At 40.2% G+C, this 23802-nt stretch overlaps 2 protein-coding genes across 9 annotated transcripts in view; both read right to left on the reverse strand.

Annotated features, from left to right (window-relative positions):
* Positions 1-23802, reverse strand: part of LOC131073200 (chromophore lyase CRL, chloroplastic) — a 224489-nt gene that overhangs the window by 113997 nt on the left and 86690 nt on the right. The window lies entirely within an intron of this gene.
* Positions 13110-16946, reverse strand: LOC131073189 (uncharacterized). Its single transcript, XM_059210928.1, has 7 exons — positions 16582-16946; positions 15586-16277; positions 15340-15497; positions 15012-15164; positions 14505-14905; positions 13989-14396; positions 13110-13848 (listed from the first exon to the last, which is right to left on the reverse strand). The coding sequence occupies exons 2-6, from the start codon at positions 15672-15674 to the stop codon at positions 14082-14084; spliced, it is 1116 nt and encodes a 371-aa protein (XP_059066911.1). The 5' UTR covers positions 15675-16277; positions 16582-16946; the 3' UTR covers positions 13110-13848; positions 13989-14081.

A 23802-nucleotide genomic window follows, 5' to 3' on the forward strand; every position in this document is an offset into this window, starting at 1 on the left:
ATTAGAATCTGTTCCTAGGAGTCAACCAAGAAATGCATTTTCGGACTTAGGGAATATTTAAACCTCGTCCATTTTGAAAATTGGTCTTAAATGTCTTAAGTGTAAATTTGGCAGTCGAAATCACCTAAGTCCTTGAACCACAGCCGAATAAGTAAATTCATAATCGAAGAGCTTCATAATGTTCATGTCTAAATCAATCAAGCTCTTTAGTTGAAGTATCATGCTTTCCTCAAATTAGGTTTTCAAATTTAATCCTTGTATGCTAACGTATCCCTTTATCTAACCCGCTTTGTTTCCTTCATATCATCTCGTAATCCATGTCCGGCTGTGCAAGATAGATGCCTAAATCTGCGGTGGAGTCCTCAAAAACACCTGGTGCAGCAGAAACGTCCCGAGCATCCAAGTCAGACATCCCTCGCAAAGTCGAAAAGATGAAATATCAATATCAAAGGGGAGGACTGAGGGAATCAAAAGTTCAGACTGTGTGGGAAAATGTAGGTGATACTGCCCTGGGCCACATTGATATTCAAGATTTCAAAGACAGTTTTCTCCCCTAATGCCTATGGCAGGCCTAGGCGGATGATGTAGAGTGGCATCGCCCAAGCAGCAAGATTTCCCCCGTCAGTGCAAAACTATGAGCTGGTAGTAGAGGCTGCACGGCATTACCAACCAAACACCAAATTGGTGCTCCTTGAGAATATGGTCCTCGCTGACTTCACTCCTGAAGCCATTGGCAACGCATTTGATATTCTCTTCCCAAACAACCCCATAGCAACAACTATAGATGAAGCGCAGGTGGCGTATGATATGAACCCTGCCAAATGCAGAACACTGATAAATGAGGAGTGGTACAAGGAGAGAAGACCTCCAAGCATCAGGATTGGGAAAAAGACCCCCAGAAGCGACTTTCACAATGAGCATGGAGACATGGTAACATTGCTCAGCAGGGTTATGGGACTCCCCCAATCTAACTACTTTGAAGAGTGGATGTTCTACTTTACAAAACAAGTCTTCACTGGGAAATCCAAGTTCGACTGGGCCCAGATCATAAGTGACAACATCCATGCCCAGTTGATCGAACTTGAGGCGAAAAAGTACTTTACTATGACATCCTATCTAGTCTACATGTTCGCCAGAAACCAGCCACTGCCAAGTTTAATCATGAAGGGTGAAATTGGGAATGCGCCCAATCAGGTGAAGGTATATGATTGTTATCCACAATTACACTATCAGGACATAGCTCAGAGGGAAAAGAACAACCCTGCCTATGCAGTTGGTCAGTATGAGCGTGTCAATGACGCTTTCACAATGCGCTTGGTCAGACTGATGCAATGAGGACTACACATAAGGCTCTCGGAGCAAGCTACTATTCTGGTACAGAGGTATGGCGCCTGGTTCATCCAGTTCCAAGATTCTCCTACATCCGAATAGCTGTCTTTGAAGGCGCTCCTTTCTGACTTCCGCGATACCCGACCGACAAAATAGTTCTTCTGGAAGTCGCCAAGCCGTCACGTCCGGTGAACAGTTTACTCAAAGACAAGAAGCAGTCTGGATTCGCCTTCCCTATGATCATAGGTAACCTCGATGTCCATCTGAAAATTCCAACTCATGCCGAAGAATCCCTTGCAGAACTAGCCTCCTACGGCCTACAAGAACATTTCCCAAGGAAATGTTTTGATCACGACAATCTGGCAAAAAGAGCCTATGGCAGGCACTACAGAGCGAAGGAGTCAGTTGAAGATTATTGGAAAAATTGCTTTGCTAACTATGAAGTCCGACGGCGCGAGTATTCAAGGCTAAGTGTGCAGCAAATGCGACTCTATGAATACCGTCGGGTCCCGGATCAGCTAACGGATTCTAGAAATTACCTACAATTCCGGGAATTTGAGGCGGTAAGACATCTCTTGCCAGGCATCGATTGGTCACAAGATCCAATCACTAATTTTGAGGCGGTTATGGCAGCCCCAGGAAGGTACATTGATCAATGGTTGCACCAACAAATTGAACGGCTAATTCATGAGGGAGTCCAGTTCACCTACCACATGATGGGTAGCCTTGAATCTCAGTCCTCTGAAGATGAGGGAAAATCCAATGCACCTAAGGAAGAGGTTGAAAAGCCCGAGAAAAGGAAAAAGGCTAAAGCCAACAGAGGGACTCGAACATCTAAAAGAACAAGAAGGGAGAAGATCCCTATTAGGAACCGGAGGTCACTTCATCATCAAAAGACCCCAGTTCATCTGATGATGTAATAGAACTAGATTATATACCTGCTCCGCCTTCTCAGAGCGATATTGATGCATTCGGAGCTGATGATCCTCCTGCCCAAGACATGCTAAATACATAGGTGAAGGTCATTGAGTTTGCCGAACCTGATAATCAAGTGGAGGAAGGAGAGATTCCATCCATTCAAGGGCTTGAGGTGCATGAACCCACCCAAGGGAGCGGCCATGAATTGCAACTGCATAGTACTGCCAAGGATGACCCCACTGTTGAAGGAGAGCAAAGGACAGATGAGACCCGCGAGCCTGAAAGGACTGAAGAACAACCATCACATGAAGATACCAGACAGTTGTTCAGTGAAGTAGGCTAGAACTCAGCTGCGAGCAAAGGACTTGACACTTCCTCCACTCCTCCTGTAACGGAGCAGCTGCAAATATGCAATGAGCCAGTTGAAAACATTAAAGAGCAGAGTGCAAATTTAACTAAAGCATCAGCCCAGACCATACCTCAAGATTGGTTAGTTGCTCGAGCTCAGCGCAAGGCAGCCACCAAGCCGCCCATCGACTTGGAAGACATCTTCTCACGCATAGGCGAAGCCAAGTCCAAGGGGAAGAAAAAGCCTAAAGCATATTCCCGGATAACCAAAGATGAACAAAGGAACTGTACCCTTCATATCGCCACCCCGCCTGCCGATAAGCCAGCAGATCAAGTTACACTGGCTGATTATAGCATCACAACCGTCCCAATCGGACGCGCCACCAAGGAACAGGAAAGGGATGAGTTCAAAGACTCCGTGCAAAACATGCTCAGACAACTCGAAGAGATAACTGTTGAAAAGGACATGTATCGAGTTCGTGTTGAGCAAGCCGAGGGGTACATTGATCAACTCCTGAGACCATTGCATAATGCCTCCGAATCCCACATTCCCCCGACAGCATTGGCGCAAAGGACCACCACAGAATTTTAAGGAGTACGAGATACTGCCAAGGCCGTCAAGGAATGGATGCAAGGCCTTAAAGAAAGGGGAGAGCAAATCATTGATGAGGTAAAATAAATGGCCCACCATCGAGAGACCGTTCTGGTCAAGCTGCTCGAGGTAAAACGGGAATGCCTCGAAGTCCATGAGGGAGGTAGCTGCTACAACTCTTCCTCTTGTAAGAGCTCTTTTCTGGACCCAAGCACAGATCCCTACTTTCTCCGCCATCCTAGACCCCCACGATATCAATGTTTTTAAAGAATGGTACTGGACCATCACCATGAAAAGCGAGACAAGAGAAATCATTGACAAAGAGCAAGATGCATGCGAGGGAATTCTGAAGAACATGCAGAAACTTGGCAAGACAATCCTTCGATCAATGGTTCTAGGGTGGAAAAATGATTTGTCCGTTGACGTAGTGCAAATAGACTGCGAGAAAAGATTGCGAGCGGATAGGATCGCCTACTCCACTAAGGACCTGGATTTTGCCGGCAAACTACATTCAGACATTTTGCGCTTTGAGCGTAATCGGTCCAGCTGGCAGGATGGTTTGAAGCACGTAGATCATTATCTAGAGGGCATGCAGTATAAAATACGTCATCCCCCTATGCCTCAGTTCACGATGTTGTTCCAGTTGTGTATCAGGTTCCAAGAGTATGTTCGCGAAGAGCGTGCAGCAAGTCGGGACATTTGGAAAGAATATTTGCATGGCGAGGATCAATTTTTAGTAAAGGGATATGAAGCTGGAAAAGAAAAAGTGCTTTCTTAAAATGCTTTTTTCTTTTAAATTTGAAAAAGCACTTTTTGGCCAAAAGTTCATATATTTGCCAAGTCAGCTGTAAACTTTAAACTTTGTGCATGTGCACTTTTTGAATTGTTATGGATAATTTTAATTACCTTTTTTAGATAGTTATTGCTCCCCTTTGGGTGGTTGGTGATATTTACCTTCCATTTATGGGTATGGGTACCTTTTGTAAAGATGAATCTGGGCCACTTGTTTAGTTTAAATCTCGGCCATTCATCTATTTTTGGAAATCTATTTAAAGGGACTGGTTTTCCCTCATTTTGGTAAGAAGTTCAAGGATTGTTGCTGAAGCTCTGGCGAAATTTACATAGGATTAATGCAAAGTTAAAGCTGTTTTCTTTTCATTGTGAGTGCATGGTCTCCTTCTTCACCATTTAAATTATTTTGTTATGTCTTTCATTTTTCAATAGCATTTTTAGATAAACATCTGATAGAATCCTCGTTGTTCATACCATTAAGGACTGATTGACTGTCATTCCCTTTGCATGGTTAATCTGAACCTTCTCATATGCTTAGTTTGGTTATTAAACACTTAGTGAATGAATGTTAAAGTTCTGAAGTTATGTTTAATAGCATGAAAACTTAATTTTCCTTGAAGATCGCACTAGATTCTTACGAATATTGTGCTTAAATAACTGATAGTGTTTAATCTGGTTATTTGGAGGTGTTTGTCCGTTTTTCTTGAGGATGCTATCTTAGTTAAATAGTTAGATTTTCTATATCTCTTCTCCCCATCCCTCTTTTTCCCTTTTTACACCAAGAAAAATCCACAGTCCAGCTGAATTAGTATCAATCCAACTAAAATCAACCGATAACGAGATTGTTAGAATTTTAGGGGACTCATCCAACAATTGTCCATCTCACCGTAAGTCCCCTTTGTGTTTCCAGCAAAACACATCAAACCACTGAGTAATCCCGCAGTCAAGACCTAACAATCAAAACCTTGAGGTCGTCCCCTTTGATCAAAGAAACAGCATTAGGGATTTCCTTATCTCAAGAGAGGATAGCATACTCAGAGAGTACATTCTATTATGCGTTGGCCGGATGGAGTTTGCAGCGATGCGACTTTAGACACGTCAACACACTGCTACCAAACTATTGTTTCCAATGTTGTAGAAGTTTGGTGCACAACTCTAGAAACTTCAGATCAACATTCGTTGAAAAAATATTGAGAGTTTCTATGAAGTGTTCATAAGATTTAGGTAGACACTACAAGATGATGACTACCATATCCTCTTCCTCCATTTTCCGACCAATAGCTTCGAGCTGATCTCGAATGTCCTTAATCTTCGTGAGATGCTCTTATAAGGACATATGTTCATCCATCATGATGGAAAACAATTGGTTCTTCTAGAAGAATGCTCGGCTCTTGTCGGATGTCTCATGCAATTCCTTCAGGTGCTTCCAAATATCTAATGCTAACTTACCAGAGGGAATCTGAGGCAACTGGTCATCTACGATGGAGAGCTTGAGAAGCATGGTAGCTTCTCGAATCTGCTCATCAAACTTGTCCTGGTCCTGTCCGGCTATAGTAGGACGAGACACTTTTCCCAAAACAAGATCATCAAGGCGGCGATATTCAAAGATTGTCAGCATGTGCTGCTTCCAAGTGTTATAATTCTTGTCGTTGAATCTCTAACTACCTTCCAACATTAAGTTGGTCAATGATGCCATTGTGCACACTTCCCAAGGCACAAAAAACAAGAAATTTGAAAAGGTGTAAAACTAAAACAAAGGCAGAATCAGGTATAGACTTCAAAAAAGGCGAAGTACGAGTCACACGAATCTCGAGGTAAAATTTCCGATAGGCCCAAAAAATTATTACGAAGGCCCATAAAACTTCGCAAAAAACCCAGAAAGAAACTATGGTTGAAAATTAATTTGGACAAAAATTCGACGGTTTCTACAGAACTCTAGCCGACTGAAAAACCCTCGGTTGAAACTGGAACACCTAGATCCGAAAAACATTTATTTGTTTTTTACGGGTTGTAGAAGAAAATCTGCCAATTGGTTTTTACGGGTTGTAGAAGAAAATCCACCAATTGCTGAAAGTTTGTCGTCAAAAATAGCAGAGGCCGGAAGACAAATAGAAGTCGCAAAAAAATGCAGGTCACGGAAGAACACACAGAAATACCGCCAAAAACCTGCAAAAGAGAGACCTTCCCATGAGCCAGAAAATGGCAATCACGCGAACAGAGAAGGAGATCGCATCGAAGAAGAAATCTTTGGCTGAAAAAAAAAACGAAATCTTGTCGCTCCAAATCGCGGCTACAAAATGCAAAACATGTGCGCGAGCGATTTTGGGGACAAAAAAACGCGAGCCGAAGACAAGGATTCAACACGTTGAGGTGCAAAAAAAAGGCGCGCTACACACAGAAGTCACGTGACGAGATTTTAAAAATCGCGCACAAAAGACATCGCAAGATGAGAGCCGGCAAAAGTTGCAAGCACACGGTCAAGGGCACGAAAATCATGAATTGTAGGTCGCGATAATCTAGAAATCGCACTAACAAAGGAAACGAGCTAAGAAAATCGTGTCTCGGAAACCCTCGATCTGGAAAAGATTGTGACATGATGTTGGAAAAATTTCATAAAATCCTTCGAAAATTAACTGAAGCCAGAAAGACAAAGAAATTCGACTCGCAAAAAAACTTCTTTAAAAATTTCTTTCGAAAAACTTTTTAAAAAATTGTTGACAAATTTGTTCTGGCTCTCATACCATATTACAAACAGTAATTGGTAAAAAATTGGATGAATTACATGAAATGATTGAGAGATCATTTAAAGAATTACAAATCCGATGTTTTTGTTGGCATTGTATTGTCATTGATGTCAACCGGTATGTATTCACCAGTATGGATGGCTACCGGTATGCAAGGTGTAAGCAAGATGCAAGCAGAAGATGTTATCGGTATGGATGTTCACCGGTGAGTAAGCATAAGAAAGCATAGAGACAACTAAAGGTAACACTGGTTATGTCAACTGGTATAGCATGACCAGCATGTATGTATTGTCAACCGGTATGCACGAAGGTGTAGTATCAACCGGTAAACAAGGCCACCGGTGAGCATGTATGAACAAGCAAAAGACAAACTAACAGAGTGAATGATTGTCGGATCACATAGAGTGTGCACACAGAACTAGGAGCAATCTAAGTTTGCTTGAAGTAACTGGCAAAACAGTGAAGAGATGGTACAAGGGTTGACCGGTCATTGCATGACCGTTAGGGAAAGAAGATCAGTAGCATAAGGCGAAAACCGGTAGTGAGTTTTCTGATCGGTGCGTGAGCTTGAACCAACACAGTGAACTGAGGTGGATGCCAACGGAGATGATACGTAGGATCCAAGTGGCTAACATGCAGTGGTCGGTGAAGAATGAGTCGGTAAGGTAGTTGCCGACTGTGTGTGCATTTAATGTCGACCCCAATAATCATAGAGGAGTTGCAGAGGATTGCGGCTCAAAGCAGTTCAAAGGACAGAGATTTGACTCCTTGACATCTTGATCGAAGCAGGACATCTGATCATCTTGTCAACCTGGAGAAGGAAACTGCTAGACCATTTAATGTGATTGACAAAAGTAGGGTCGATGTTTGCTAAAAATAGTAAACGTGTATTGGAAGAAAAGATTTGGCGATGCAATCTGATTTGTTGCAAGTTGTGAATCTCGAAGATGAGATCAGATTTGATCTGATAAGGATTGGGTCGGTGAAGAATACCCTAGGGCGAGAAGTTTGAGTTTCCATGTTGGTGGGAAAGCCCGAGTATAAATATGCAGACAGAAGATCAAAGTTGTTGATGCCAGTAGCCGGAGAAGTGTGTGTTTTGAGCGATCAGAGAGGTGAACAGATTGAGTGAGATCAAAAAGATTCAAGTGACTAAGTATTTGAATTAGAACCGGCGGGAGAGGTGGAAACGATAAGAGGGGTTTAACTGGTCATCTGTCACAGAGTTGACAGTCAAGTAAACCGGCAGTGGTTGAACCGGTAGGAAGGCATCAGAGAGTGAGTGAGTGCAGAGTGAGGATCAGAGGAAGTTAGGAAAGACAGAGGCTGACCGGTAAGGGATCAGAGAGAGTGAATAGACAACCGGTGGTAATAGAACAAGCGAGACAGAGAAGAGTTAAAACCGGCAGAAGATATTGGTTGCAGGGGTTACAAAATTCATTTGTAACAAGGAGATTTCATTGTATCTAAATTTATTTCATTGTATTCACTGAGTTGGTGCTCGGTGCAGGGGTTGGTGCTCTTTTGGGTTGGTGCCCATAAACAATTAGGGGTTGTTGCTCCTTGGGTTGGTGCCCTAAATCAGTAGGGGTGGTGCTCATTGGGTTGGTGCCCTAAAATTTGTAATACAGTTGTTTTATTGTGAGGCTGGATTGGAGCAGTAGACTCCAGCAGCATTTCTCACCGAGGTTTTTCCCACATTGGGTTTTCCTCCTATATCAGGTGTTATGTGATGTGCCCTTTATGTGTGCTTGCATTTTGGTCTTCCCTTATCTCGTCGGTATGCTCTCTTGGTCCTTGATATGTTAATCGGTACTCACATTTAGGATTAAAAGGTTAAAAGTATTGGAAACCACTGATTCACCCCCCCCCCCCCCCCTCTCAATGGCATCTTGTGTTCTACAATTGGTATCAGAGCCTTAGGTTCCCCATTGGTCAAAGTTTTCTCTAGCTCGGGTAGATTCTAGTCTAAGAACACAATGGCAAGAAATGAGTCCTCCTCCTCCAAAGCCCCCATGTTTGATGGAACCAACTATGCCTTCCAGAGCAGAAGAATGGAAACCTATTTGTCCTCCCTAGGTTTTGATGTTTTGATGTCAGTTAAGAATGGGTATACTATCCCTAGTGTTACTCCTACAGATCCGGATGCTAAGGAGTATGAAAACAATGCAAAGGCTAAACATGCTATTCTCAGTGGGTTGTCTGATACTGAGTTTGTTAAGGTGATTCACTGCCTATCCCCCAAGGAGACTTGGGATAAACTACAAAGATTATTTGAAGGAGATGTCAAGGTTAAGGAGGCCAAGCTGCAAACACTAAGAGGTCAGCTTGAAGGCTTGAAGATGAAAGATGAAGAAAAGATTGCAGATTATCTTCAGAGTAGATGAAACTATGAACACCATCAAAGGACTTGGAGAGGAAATAGATGATGAAGTTATTGTCAAAAAGGTGCTTAGATCACTCACATCTAAGTATGATGCTAAGGTCTCTGCTATAGAGGAAGCCAAGGATCTAAAAAGCTTTTCAATGGATGAGTTATTTGCCTCCCTAACTGCTTATGAGATGAGGACAACCGGTGAAGGAACTTCAAAGAAAGAAGCTGCTTTCAACTCCACCAAAAAGGGTAAGGAAGAAAGTGCTCATAGAGAATCTAGTGGAGACTCGGATACTGAAGTTGCAAACTTTGTAAGAAAGCTTAAAAGAGGATTAGGTAAGTATAAAGGAAAACTGCCTCTCAAATGTTTTAACTGTGGTAAAATAGGACACTTTGTTGCAAAATGTCCCTATGGTGAAACCGGTGGAGATGAGCAAAGAAGCTCTAGCAGGTCTTCCGGTAAAGATAAAGAGAAGAAGGTCTACCGGCAAGAAAGAAGAAACTATCGGAAGCAGAACAGTCTATATACCTTTGAAGATGATGCCACAAATGAAGAAAGTGCATCGGGAGATGACTGCCATGAGGATGAAAGAGAAGTTATTATCTTTATGGCATTAGGTGAACCGGTTGATGAAGATGAGGAAGATGAAGACTGTAATGTCCCCAACTTGGTTCAAGACAGTTTAACCGTAATTAATTGATTTCCAATATATTTATAACTTAACTAAGTCGATTAAAAGACAAAACTATCTTAACATGAATCCAACCTAGGATATTCTACCTTTTCTTTAGTCTCTCAAGTACTAGCTATTTCACCATACTATATAATTAATCCTATAGTAATGTGGCAGATAGATCTGGCACATGATAGATCTGGTCTGCCATTCTTATGTTCTATACATTGGCTTTACATATGTTTCACTCTTATACTAGTATTATGTAATTTGCCTATCTGGAAATTTCCTTCATAAGTCTGCTGAAGGTCAGTCTAAAAGAATAATTTCTGAGTTATATTGCCACGTAATATTATTACACTATATAATAATTATAATTACAGCTTTATTATTATTATTATTAAAACTATATTATTATTATTAAGTTTATTAAATCCTACATAAGGATGATATCGGGCTCCCATATATTATGCATATATATTAAGCACATTCCCGTGCATACCACAAGGAACAAAGATGTCACTGCCTATAACTTAATGACAGTTCTGATCTGATCTGATCCTTAATTATCGTTTATACAAATATAGTTGCTGTTTCTAATGCAATCTTTCAATTCGTGCAATTAATTCTGCTTATTGCTTATAGCAATAATTGTTGTATCTGATATGCTGATATACTTACGCAATTCTGAAATGCTGCTATGTCTGATATAGGCGACAATGCTTGCAACAGAGGGGTTGTCTCTGATATGAAACGATTTATTTGTGCTCCCGATAATGTGCCTGCGGCATTGGCTCTTTAAGAGCGATCCAAACGGGCTTATAAACCCCCAAAAAATATCCCCTTCCTCCCGTAACCTAACACCCAATAAATACCTTATGTGTTTGAAGGGTCATATTGCTTAGATACCAAAGAGACATCTCATAAGTAGATCGTATCCCTTCATAATATATGCCAATTGCACTTATTAAACAATTGGTTCATTAACCAATCGCTTGATGCATTTTGACTAGTATTGGCAATGATTGAATATTTGGCTTAATCGCTGTTGTCCAGTTACATATTTAGGGGGAATCGACATTGATGTTTATTTGTTAGTCTTTATCAACTCTCAATTATTAATTATGGGTGCTTGTTATTTATCGTACCATAATCAACGTGACTCTTAATCCTCCTTATCAAACTATAATCGCAAGATGTTCATTATCGCTCCATGTTGTTCATCAATATCTGTCTCGTCCAATTATTGCCCCACTCTACAAGCCGTATAGTCATCTTTATGGTCATCGGTCATCATAACAAAACGATGGTCTTAATGATTACCATAGCTCGTATCTTTCATTATTCATCCATCTTTGTTTGATCACCACGCAGTTTTATAACGCATCATTCATTCTATTCTTTACACAGGCTCCTACATCCTCCTTCGCGTAAATCAACTCCATTTAATGGCTTTTGGCTTTGAGAAATATTTTCAGTATATATAAAGTGTTCCTTGTTACACACTGTAGTTTGTACTTTGTAGCTCTTGATACTCCATTATCATCTTGATCTTATGTGCTTATTCTTCCAAACTAAACTGTTGCATTCAGACCTTAATTGGCTGATGAAGTTATCATCTTTTCATTGTCAGACTTGTCCTTCAGCAATGCTTGTTTCTTTTAATGATAAGTTTAAATCTTTAATTTAAACTTATCTCACCGTTTATCCATTTAGCTATCTTTAGATTAATCGTTATTGATTAGTCTTTATATCCTAATCATCTTATATTCTTTAATCATAGCTTTCTCACTTTTAACAATTATTTGTTATTGTTATCCATTGTCTATGTCCGGTTCATGGGTTCAAATGGGGACATCACATGGTCCTTCAGTCCCCAAAACTCGTCCCCCCTGTCCCCTCGTAATTAATTACATAATAAATGATAATTTATTATTATGATGAAGAATCACAAAAACTAGTATTAATTACATCACCAGGATGTGGGGTTATGACAACCCTCTCACTTTAGAGGAAAATCGTGAAGTCTCATAAATGAGACGATTTTCCAATATTATTAAATGTTAATTAATAAATGTTTTAATTATCGTATTTATTTAATCACAATAATCCAATGTCCAAAAAGGGGTTATGACAAAGACATTGAAGCTGAAGTGGACTTGGAAGGTGAGCTCATAAGTGCACTTGAGGAGTTGAAGAAAACAAGAAGAGAACTCAAGAAGGTTAAGCATGCTGCTGCAGAAGAACAAGAATGGCTAGAGAAATGTCTGGAAGAATCCAATAAGACAATATCTGATTTGAAACTCCATTTGGAAGAAAGTAAAAGGACATATGAGGTCACATGCTTTGATGCATTAGAGAAGGAGAAGGAGCATCAAAAATTAGAAGAAGAGATTGTAAGGCTCAGAAAGGAGCTTGAAAAGAGCAAGGATGAATTGAAGATGAGAAGCAAGTATGAGGGCAGCACTGAAGCCTTAGACAACATGCTGAGCAAAGAAAAGCATTCAAAAGATACCGGTGGTATAGGATTTGAAGAAGGACAAAGTTAAAACAGCAAAGACACATCCAGTAAGGAGATACAATTCACTTCCTCAAGTGAAAGTAAAGAGAAACAAATCTTTACAGTCAAAAAAGATACTGGAAAGAAGACCTATGCTGAAGCTACAAGAAATCAGCCTGTGAACAGGAATGCTCAGTATCGGAAGGGTCACACACTAAAGTGGTATGCAAATCATAAAGGCAAGCGCATGGTAGACAATGACGGATTCACTAAAGTCAACAGCATGAGAGGAAGACATCCGGTAAGACAAAGATTTGTCGGTCCAAAGCAACAAGACTGGTATGTACCCAAATTCCATGGTTACTGCTACCGGTGTAATAAGTTTGGACATAGAGTTGTTGATTGTAGACTGATGAATAAGCCCCCTGTTAGCTTTGAAAGTAGAAATTCTTTTGCTGCACTCCGAGAGATGAATGTTGTATGTTACCAGTGTAATGACTTCAGTCATAGGAGTTATGAATGTAGGAAAAGTCTACCGATATCCTACAATAGGTTTTCAAATTCATCATTTAATGTCAATTTAAAGCAAAGAAACGGGACTCGGACTCGGCAAGGCCGACTCGGACTCGGACTCGGACTCGAGACTCGGCTCCAGACTCAGCTAGACTTGGGAAAGTGAAAAACTCAAGAAATTTAGAGATTTTTAAAGATTTAAAACTTGTTTCAAACACCCTTTATTGAATACACCTTAAAGACACAAAAACATCATCAAACTCGGCTCATTTGATTACATACACAAGTATACATCAATCACATAAGCATAAACGCAAATTGTAGCTAAAGAAAATAACAAGCATAGATATATAAATATTGTCAAATGTATACAATATTACAAAACTCATGGAATAAAAATTCCATGTCATCATATGATCATCATCAAATGTTTCATACAAATACCAAAGGTAAATAGTAAATGCTAAATACAACTACAAGTGTACAAGCCTATGGCTCAGAGGGCCGTGCAACTGAACCCTCTCGCCCTGGCCCCCTGCGAAGGCGTTTAAGGTAGGTCCCGGATGATTCAGCAGCCATAGTCGCTCCCCGTGACACCATGCCATGCTCACCAACATCAGGAACAGCTGTGGCATGCTCGCCAACATCAGGAACAACTGTGTCACTCTGAGTCTCAGTATTTCCTGTCTCTGCTCGTGCTCTCTGCTCCTCCTTTGCCATGGCTACAGCCTCAGCCTCTATGTCTACCTGGTCAATCCAATCAATGTCATCATCACTAAATACAGTTGTAGGAGTCCCAGGAGCTGTCTGATTCTCATTGGCCCACTCTGCTTCAAGATCAACCTCATCTAGAATGATAGGAGACATGTCAACTGTTGCATTCTTTCTCATTCTTAGGCGGAGGTTGTAGTGAACAAAGACGAGATCATTCATCTTCTCCACAGATAATCTATTGCACCTCTTGGAGTGTACGTGCTCAAACATACTCCAATTGCGCTCACAACCTGATGCGTTGCATGGTTGGCTCAAGATGCGAATGGCCAACTTCTGAATATTTGGTGTCTCTGGGCCAAAAAAGTTCCACCAATGATTTGAGTTTGAAATGAGAAAAATAAATAAAATCAGTCTCACTCATGAACTCATTTAACAAGTTACAATATAGTATTGAATAAAACTAAAATTAAGCCTAACAATTTATTTTTACCTGGCATCATAGTTGTCCTACCATCTTTGGCGACAGGACGAGAGGAGGTCTCCCCTTGTGCATCTGAGAACATCTGTAGCTCTCGAAAAAGGTCTATCTGAGAAGTACCAGTAGGTCCCATCTTCTCCTTATTGCATATAGCCCATTAAGGACCTCCGCATCAGCCTTGAAAGAAGGGATAAAACGGAATGTCGGATTCAGATAATAGGCTGCCACATGGATGGGCCTATGAAGCTGATGATGCCATCTCCTATCAATGATCTCCCAAATGGGACCATACTTGCTCTCATCTGCTCCATAGACGAATTTGATGGCCTCCTTCGCTCTATCCATGCCCTCATATATATAGCCCATTGCGGGCTTATCTCCATCCGCAACTCGCAACAAAACCACCAAGGGCTTAACAAACTACAAAATTGAAAATATTGTGTAATTTAGAAAAATGAGCAAATAAGAGAATACATATAATAAGTTATAAAACATGAAGTTAAATTGTAGAATTTATAAAAAAATTACCTTCACTATCTCATCACAAGGGACCCAAAAGCCTTGCTCATCAAAAATGCAGTCTGCCATCTCTATCCCTGCAGGGGTGGTAGCATAGGATGAAGAAGACCACTCCTCACCAACAATCATACGTCTCAAAGCAGACTTAGACCTAAGCATGGACTGCAATGTGAGGAAGTTTGTGGCAAATCTTGTGATTCCTGGACGAGCTAACTCCTTTTGCTCTGTGTATTGTCTCATAAGAGCCAACACCCATGAATGATTATATACAAATTTGCAGACATTTCTTGCCCTTTCTACACATCTCTTAACCCATGGGATTTTTCCAATATCCTCCAACATGAGGTCAATGCAATGAGCAGCACATGGAGTCCAAACTATAGATGGGTGCCTCTCCATCAATAGTCTACCTGCAGCAACATAATTTGTTGCATTGTAAATTGTAATTAATGGAGGTACAAACTACAAGATAGTAATTAATTTGCAAACAAAATTAGTTTGTAATCAAAAGTTTACCCGCAGCAACATAATTTGCTGCATTGTCGATCACCACCTGTACCACGTTCTCCTCACCCACATCTTCAATCACCTCCTCTATCTGCTCACATAGGTAGGTGGCATTCTTGCAATGGGCAGAGGCATCGATGGACTTGATGAAAACAGTGCCCCCTGAAATAAAAAAATAAAGCTAGGTCAATGATCATTCAATAAACCATTAGATAAAAAATAAAAAATTAAAGACTATATGAAACTAAAATTAATCAATCACTTGAGGAAGAAACAAGAAAATTAAGGAGAGTTCTATTTCTCCTATCCGTCCAACCATCAGTCATGATGGTGCAACCTTTAGTGCTCCATATGTGGCGTTGTTCATCTAAATCCTTTTTCACATCATCCACCATTTGAGACAAAATGGGTCCCCTCAAATCACTCTCACTAGGAGCTTTGAACCCCGCCCCGCATATGGTAATGGCATCAACCATTTGTTGCCAATAAGGAGACCTGTCGCAAAGAAACTCGATGAGATAAGTTAAATATAAAAATTAAAACAATCAAAGTTATCAAACATAAAAGTTAGTAAAACATTCACCTGGCTACAAAGAATGGAATACAGTTGTAGCTCCAAAACCTGCCAACTGCCATTTTAGCAGCATCATGGACCTCCTTGTTCCAACCCATACCCTCAAGCGACGGTTGGGACCCAGGAGTAGTGCGAGGCACAAAGAAGGAATCCAACCTAGATTTACGAATCCTAGGTCCAATGGTAACATTCCCACTACAACTACTAGTGGTAGGAGCATGAGAAGTGGCGGTGGCACTGCCACTTATAGAAGCAGAAGCAGAAACGAAAGCACCAGCAGTAGTAAACTAAGTGGGACGATATGGAGGTAAGGAAGAAGGGCCTCCAACACAACCTAACTGTGTCCCTCTTCCTAAAACTGTCTCTCTCCCAATGGCCACTCGATCCTCCTTTTGTTTCTTTTTTCTTTCAATCTCCTCAACCATTACATAACAATCACGTACGGCCTCAGGGACTGCTTTTAGGCATGGTTCGGCATCATGTCCACGCACACTAGCAATATGGTATTTCAGCCTATATATACCTCCATGGAATATTGTTTTGCAAAACATACATTTTGTTTGCCCCTTTCCTTGCCCTGGAAAATCCTCATGATATTTCCAAGCAGGGTCCTTTCTAATGGGGGGTCTAGAAGCTGAAGTAGACATTTTAGGATAGTTTTGTGAAACTTGAAGTTAAGGCAAATAATAAAGTGAAGTTTGCTGCAATAAAACATTACAAATACAAAATAAAATTAATACATACATTCAAAAAAACTAAAGTAGGGTTTGTAAAAAAAAAAAATTTAAATTGTAGGGTTTGTCAAACCCTACTTTTTTTTAAAAAAAATTTACAAACCCTACATACAACCCTACATAGTACAACTACATACTACATGCTACATACAAATTACAAACATACAAAAGATCTTGCATACAAGAAAATGTAAAACTTTCAAAATAAATGAATAGAAAATGGAATTTTTCCATACAAGAAACAAAATAATGTTCAAAAAAACAATCTTACCTCTTACAACAAGCTTGAAATGAGCTGCAAACTCTTCCTATCCAACTCTTGATGCACCAAATTGAAACACAATGCAGCTCCAATGTGACAAATTGAAGAAAACTTGAGCTTCCTCCTTGCTGGTTTTTCTTCTATGCACCCTTGTTTTTCTTCCCAACTCACTTTACTCTTCCTTTTTTTGCAAGTGAATGAAATGAAAGTCACTTTTAGGGCTAGAAGACAATTAACATAAAAAAACGGATTTAAAAAAACTATGCAAACTAATTTTTTTTTGTGTTTCAAAGTATGCCCACGCCGGCCAAGTCCAGGGCTCGGGACTCGCCGAGTTTGGCGAGTTTGGGCCAAACTCGCCAACTCGGCGAGTCTGGCGAGTTTACTCGCCAAACTCGGACGAGTCCGAATCTGAGCCCCTGCGACTCGGCAGGCCTGACTCGGACTCGCCAAGTCTGAGCGAGTCCGGGCGAGTCTCGTTTCTCTAATGTAAAGTGTTATAATTGTCAAAAGTTTGGGCACATTGCAAAACATTGCAAACTCAAGACAAGCAAGCCAAAGAAATCAATACCGGATCAGGAACCAGTAACAAAACCGGAGCATGAAACTGCAACAGACAAGAAAAAAGAAGCCAACCCGATTTAAGTTTAGATGGACAAAAATAAAGCAGAATCAAGTCTGATTGTGCAGGCTGCCCTGCATGCAAAAAGAAGAAACTTATGGGTTGTAGACAGTGGATGTTCCAATCACATGACCGGAGACAAAAAGAAATTTATTAAGCTTGAAGATTGAAATGGAGGTTCAATAAGATTTGAAGACAACTCTTCCATCAAGATAAAAGGAAAAGGTACTCTGAATATAGATGAAAAATTGAAGGCACGCGATGTGTATTATGTAGAAGGTCTAAAGCATAACTTACTTACTGTGAGTCAAATGTGTGATAAAGGATACAAATTCACTTTTGACTCTACTGGTTGCCAGATAAGAAAAGAGAGTATCGGTCAGATTGTAGCAAAAGGAAAAAGGACAAATGGAAATGTGTGCAATCTGAAGGAATGCTTTGAGTCCTAATGCATGATGGGACAAGTGGATGAGAGCTGGCTGTGGCACAGAAGATTAGGACATAAAAACTTTGACAAGTTGGTCAAAGTAAGCAAGAAAGGCTATGTGAGACACATACCGGAAATCATCAAACCGGCAAGCACATTTTGTGATGAATGTGTAAGAGGAAAGCAGACTAAGGTGACCTTCAAAATTAAAGAACATAATACTTCAAGGCCTTGAACTTGTGCATACTAATCTATGTGGACCAACCATAACAAGAGCTCTAGCCAGTGAGAGATATTTCATGCTCTTCATTGATGATTTTTCAAGAATGACATGGGTCACTTTCCTACAGGACAAATCTCAAGCCTTTGAAAGATTCAAGATTTTTCGGAAGATGGTTGAGAGGGAAAGTGGATGCAAGCTGAAATGTCTAAGATCAGACCGGGGTGGAGAGTTCACATCAAATGAATTTGAAGATGACTGTGAGAGACATGGAATAAGAAGACAATATTCAGCCCCAAGGACACCACAACAAAATGGTGTGGTAGAAAGGAAAAATAGGACACTCAAGGAGATGGCAAGAACCATGCTAAATGAGGCAAACATACCGGATATGTAATGGAAGCAGTTCACATTGTTGTATATACTTTGAACCGGGTTCAACTGAAAACAAACAGCACAATGACACCTTATGAACTGTGGTATGACCGGAAGCCATCAGTTAAATACTTCAAAGTGTTTGGAAGTAAATGCTTCATCAAGAGAGATGTGGATGGCTTAGGTAGGTTTGATTCCAGGAGTGATGAAGGTATCTTCTTGGGTTACTCAACTCATAGCAAAGTCTACAAATGTTACAAGAAAAGGCTAAGAAGAGTCATTGAGAGTATACATGTCAGAGTTGATGAAGATATGCATAAAGGGAGACAAGCAAAAGTAAACCAGTATGATGACACATGTGATGAAGATGAAGTTCAGTCAGATAGTGAATCGGAAGAAGCATCCAACAAGTCCCCTAATCGGTATGTGCAAAAAAACCACCCGGAAGAGCAGATTTTAGGTAATAAGAATGATGGTGTGCAGACCAGAAGAAGACTTGCCCGGAATGATGAACAAGTCAGTTTCTGCCTCATGACTGAAATGGAACCCAAAACATTTATGAGGCCAGCGAAAGTCAGAAATGGATGGATGCAATGGAAGAAGAGCTGCAGCAAATTGAGAAGAACAAAACTTGCGAGTTAGTTCCTAGACCGGTAGATAAGAATGTCATTGGCACAAAGTGGATCTACTGGAACAAGATGAATGAAGAAGGTAAGATTGTTAGGCATAAAGCAAGGTTAGTGTGCAAAGGGTATTCCCAAGTAGAAGGAATAGATTTTGAAGAGACATATGCACCGGTTGCAAGACTTGAAGCCATTAGAATGTTTTTAGCATTCTCTGCCTACAAAGGATATAAGGTATATCAAATGGATGTTAAATCTGCTTTCTTAAATGGTAATTTAGAAGAAGTTTACATAGAACAACCGGAAGGTTTTCTGATGCATGATGATGAAACTTTTGTGTGCTGGTTGAAGAAAGCATTGTATGGTTTGAAGCATGCTCCAAGAGCATGGTACTCAAGATTAGACAAATATCTAAAGGAGCAGGGTTTCAGAAAGGGAAGTGCAGACAGTAATTTGTAGATTAAAGCAGATTGAAACCACATAATTATTGTAGTTGTATATGTGGATGACATAATTTTTTGGAGGCAACAAGGACACTCTATACAAAGACATTGTATAGATCCATGATTGTCAGTTTGTTATATCTTACTGCTTCTAGACTGGATATAGTGCAGGCAGTATGCATGGTGGCTAGATTTCAAGTTGCACCCAAACAGTCACATGTGAATGCAGGCAGGAGGATATTCAAGTATCTACAAGGGACACTTGATTATGGACTATGGTATCCTAAGCAAGGAGATTTTACCTTACAAGCCTACACCGATGCGGATTGGGCAGGCTGCATTGATGACCAGGAGAGTACAAGTGGTGGTGCATTCTTCCTAGGTAACCGGTTGGTCTCATGACACAACAAGAAGCAAGATTCAATCTCCCTATCTACTGCTGAAGCATAATATATTGCTACTGCCACATGCTGTTCTCAGGTGCTATGGATGAAGCAGACCCTCAAGGATATTCAGGTAGAAATGTCTAACCCCATTTCCATCCGGTGTGACAATTCAAGTGCAATTAACATATCAAAGAATCCGGGTTATGCACTCAAGGACAAAGCACATTGCCATCAAATATCATTTTCTCAGGGAGAAGGTGGCACATCAGAAAGTTAAGGTAGAATATGTACCTACAGGTGAACAAGTGGCTGATATCTTTACCAAACCTCTACCGGTAAGCACATTTGAGTATCTGAGACAAAAATTAGGAGTTATGTCACCAACTTCATGCACTTAAATGTGTATGGAGATCTATGGTTCAGGGGGAGTTCACTGCCATACCTTTTGACTCTTGGACCATTCAAAGGACACATGGGGAGATTGTATCGGTCGAATATTGCAGTCTCTTATGATCCGCTCTACCGGAAAGAGATAGAAAGATAGAGGATACTGCATGATGGAGAACGAACCGATATGATAGTGGATGATGGAAACTGTTAGTACCCTTTGTCATTCTTGTCAAAGGAGGAAAATGAACCGGTTAAAGAAATGCAGAGTGTGTTGACATCAATGCCAAAGGGGGGGATTGTTGGCATTGTATTGTCATTGATGTCAACCGGTATGTATTCACCAGTATGGATGGCTACCAGTATGCAAGGTGTATGCAAGATGCAAGCAAAAGATGTTACCGGTATGGATGTTCACCGGTGAGTAAGCATAAGAAAGCATAGAGACAACTAAAGGTAACACTAGTTATGTCAACCGGTATAGCATGATCAGCATGTATGTATTGTCAACCGGTATGCACGAAGGTGTAGTTTCAACAAGTAAACAGGACCACCAGTGAGCATGTATGAACAGGCAAAAGACAAATTAACAGAGTGAATGATTGCCAGAACACGGAGTGTGAACACAGAACCGGGAGCAATCCAAGTTAGCTTGAAGTAACTGGCAGAACAGTGAAGAGATGATACAAGGGTTGACCGATCATTGCATGACCGGTAGGAAAAGAAGACCGGTAGCATAAGGCGAAAACCGGTAGTGTGTTTTCTAGTCGGTGCATGAACCTGAACCGACACAGTGAACTAAGGTGGATGTCGACGGAGATCACACGTAGGATCCAAGTGGCTAACGTGCAGTGGTCGGTCAAGAATGAGCCAGCAAGGTAGTTGCTGACTGCGTCTGCATTTAATGTCGACCCCAAAAATCACGGAGGAGTTGCAAAGGATTGCGACTCAAAGCAGTTCAAAGGACAAAGATTTGATTCCTTGACATCTTGATCGAAGCAGGACATCTGATCATCTTGTCGACCCGGAGAAGGAAACTGCTAGACCATTGAATGCGATTGACAAAAGCAAGGTCGACGTTTGCTAAATATAGTAAACGTGTATTGGAAGAAAAGATTTGGCGATGCAGTCTGATTTGTTGCAGTTTGTAAATCTCAAAGATGAGATCAGATTTGATCTGATAAGGATTGGGTCGGTGAAGAATACCCTAGGGCGAGAAGTTTGAGTTTTCGTGTTGGCAGGAAAGCCCGAGTATAAATATGCAGACAAAACATCAAAGTAGTTGATGCCAGCAACCGAAGAAGTGTGTGTTTTGAGCGATCAGAGAGGTGAATAGATTGAGTGAGAACAAAAAGATCCAAGCGACTAAGTATTTGAATCAGAACTCATAGGAGAGGTAGAACCGGTAAGAGGGGTTTAACCGGTGATTTGTCACAGAGTTGACAGTCAAGTAAACCGATAGTGGTTGAACCGGTAGGAAGGCATCAGAGAGTGAGTGAGTGCAGAGTGAGGATCAAAGGAAGTTAGGAAAGACAGAGGCTAACCGGTAAGGGATCGGAGAGAGTGAATAGACAACCGGTGGTAATAGAACCGGTGAGACAGAGAAGAGTTAAAACCGGCAGAAGATATTGATTGCAAGGGTTACAAAATTCATTTGTAACAAGGAGATTTCATTGTATCTAAATTTATTTCATTGTAGTCACTGAGTTGGTACTCCTTTGGGTTGGTGCCCATAAACAATTAGGGGTTGGTGCTCCTTGGGTTGGTGCCCTAAACTTTGTAATAAAGTTGTTTTATTGTGAGGCTGGATTGGAGCAGTAGACTCCAGCAACATTTCTCACTGAGGTTTTTCCCACATTGGGTTTTCCTCATATATCTGGTGTTATGTGATGTGCCCTTTGTGTGTGCTTGCATTTTGGTCTTCCCTTATCTCACCGGTGTGTTCTCTTGGTCCTTGATATGTTAACCGGTACTCATATTTAGGATTAAAAGGTTAAAAATATTGGAAACCACCGATTCACCCCCCCCTCTCAGTGGCATCTTGCGTTCTACAGTTTCTAAAAAGAAACAATCGAAAAAGGAAACTAACTAATTATTTACAACATATTAGTTATTACATAATTGACCATTAATTAATAATAAACAATATTATCCTAATAGACTGCAGCAACTTGGAGGAGCTATTAGCCTATGAAAATCAGGCACTCGACTACACCTGGTCATCTACAACATGCCAGTTAAAGTCCAACTGGTCACTAAATTCATCTTTTAGCTCTGAGCATCCACGTTGTTATTATAAGTTCAGGACTGTACATTTTTTGTTCTTGCTGTAGTAAATAAATGAATATTTATTGAATGTTATTCTAGACAGCATAAAATTAAATCTCTGTTCTGCCTTATACAAGTCTTGGATATATGTGGATTACTATTCCAACTTTAAATATTTTGTGAGGCAATAAGTTTCATGACTTCAATCCAAATATTGTAAACTCAATTTCAAATGCAAGCATGAACTTTGAGTTCTGAAACTATTCATGCAAATATTCAAAATCATTACTACAAAACAATTTCAGTGAATCAGTAACGCTAAGCAAGCAAGCTGATTGACAAATTACTTTGAGAGGAATAGTTGGAAAAAACATTGGTTGCAAATTGGGGTCCTCATTACATCCCCAAATAGAACTATGTATTTCATACACCTAGTTCTCTTGTATCTTATTATTATTGTCCTTGTAAGCTTGTACGGCTGACCAAGTTGTCTATCTCGTATTGGATAGAGGTATTACCTGTACTAGACATGCTGTTCTAATTGTCCTGCATGAACAAGCAAGCTTAATGGATAGAAGAGCCTGAATTGGCTATTCATTTGTTTGTCCCATATTGGACAAGATAGCCCAAATTGGCTACTGTTCATTCTTGAGTATTCATTCAAGACTAGAGAATATTAAATAAGCTACTTATAATGATTAATAGAACAAGCTATTACTCATTATTCCTTGTGAACAATCATTATGAAATTTATTATTTAGCCAGCTCAATCGTTTCTTATGTCTATTCAATTTGGATAGATGCCCATCCTATTCTAAAGGATGCATGACCGGTATAGAAACAAGATAAATTTGGGTTACGTGAAAAAGAAGAAAGAAAATTTTGGGTTACAACTTTGAAGTTTGTTACAATAAAAAAAATTGCATAGTCAAATTCGTAACTATTAACAAACTGACTTTTATTATGGACTGTAGAAATTTCATGATTATAACCAATAATCCTATCATAATTCCCAATAGAAGGGTTATTATCTCAATTAGAATCCACATAAGACTAGACATATTTTTCAAAAATCCCAATCAAGAAAATAAATTGATACCTCGTTCTTCGCAATCTGCTATAATCACTATTTTAATGACCGACTTCTCCCATAATAATATCCACACTACCCAAAATCATCATAATATTGGCTAATTTCATCCTTTTGATCAGTTGAGGAGGAATTCGCAGATTAGTAAGACTAGGTTGATTAGACTTTCCATCTCCAAGAAAAAATATTATTATCTTAGGGAGAATGAACTAGCTACATAAAACACCTAGTTCACACCAACACCCCCTTTTAAGTGCAACTTAGGGAGAATGACAAGATGCAAAATACAAGGATAGTATCCCCTACTACACTATGTTAAATAACCATGTACAAATGCAAGCTCTCCCAAACAGAGAAAAGGAGAAACCCCAATGCAACAAACTCCTCCT

Source organism: Cryptomeria japonica, chromosome 9 (genome assembly GCF_030272615.1).
Source record: "Cryptomeria japonica chromosome 9, Sugi_1.0, whole genome shotgun sequence".
In the NCBI taxonomy this organism is placed as follows: Eukaryota; Viridiplantae; Streptophyta; class Pinopsida; order Cupressales; family Cupressaceae; genus Cryptomeria; species Cryptomeria japonica.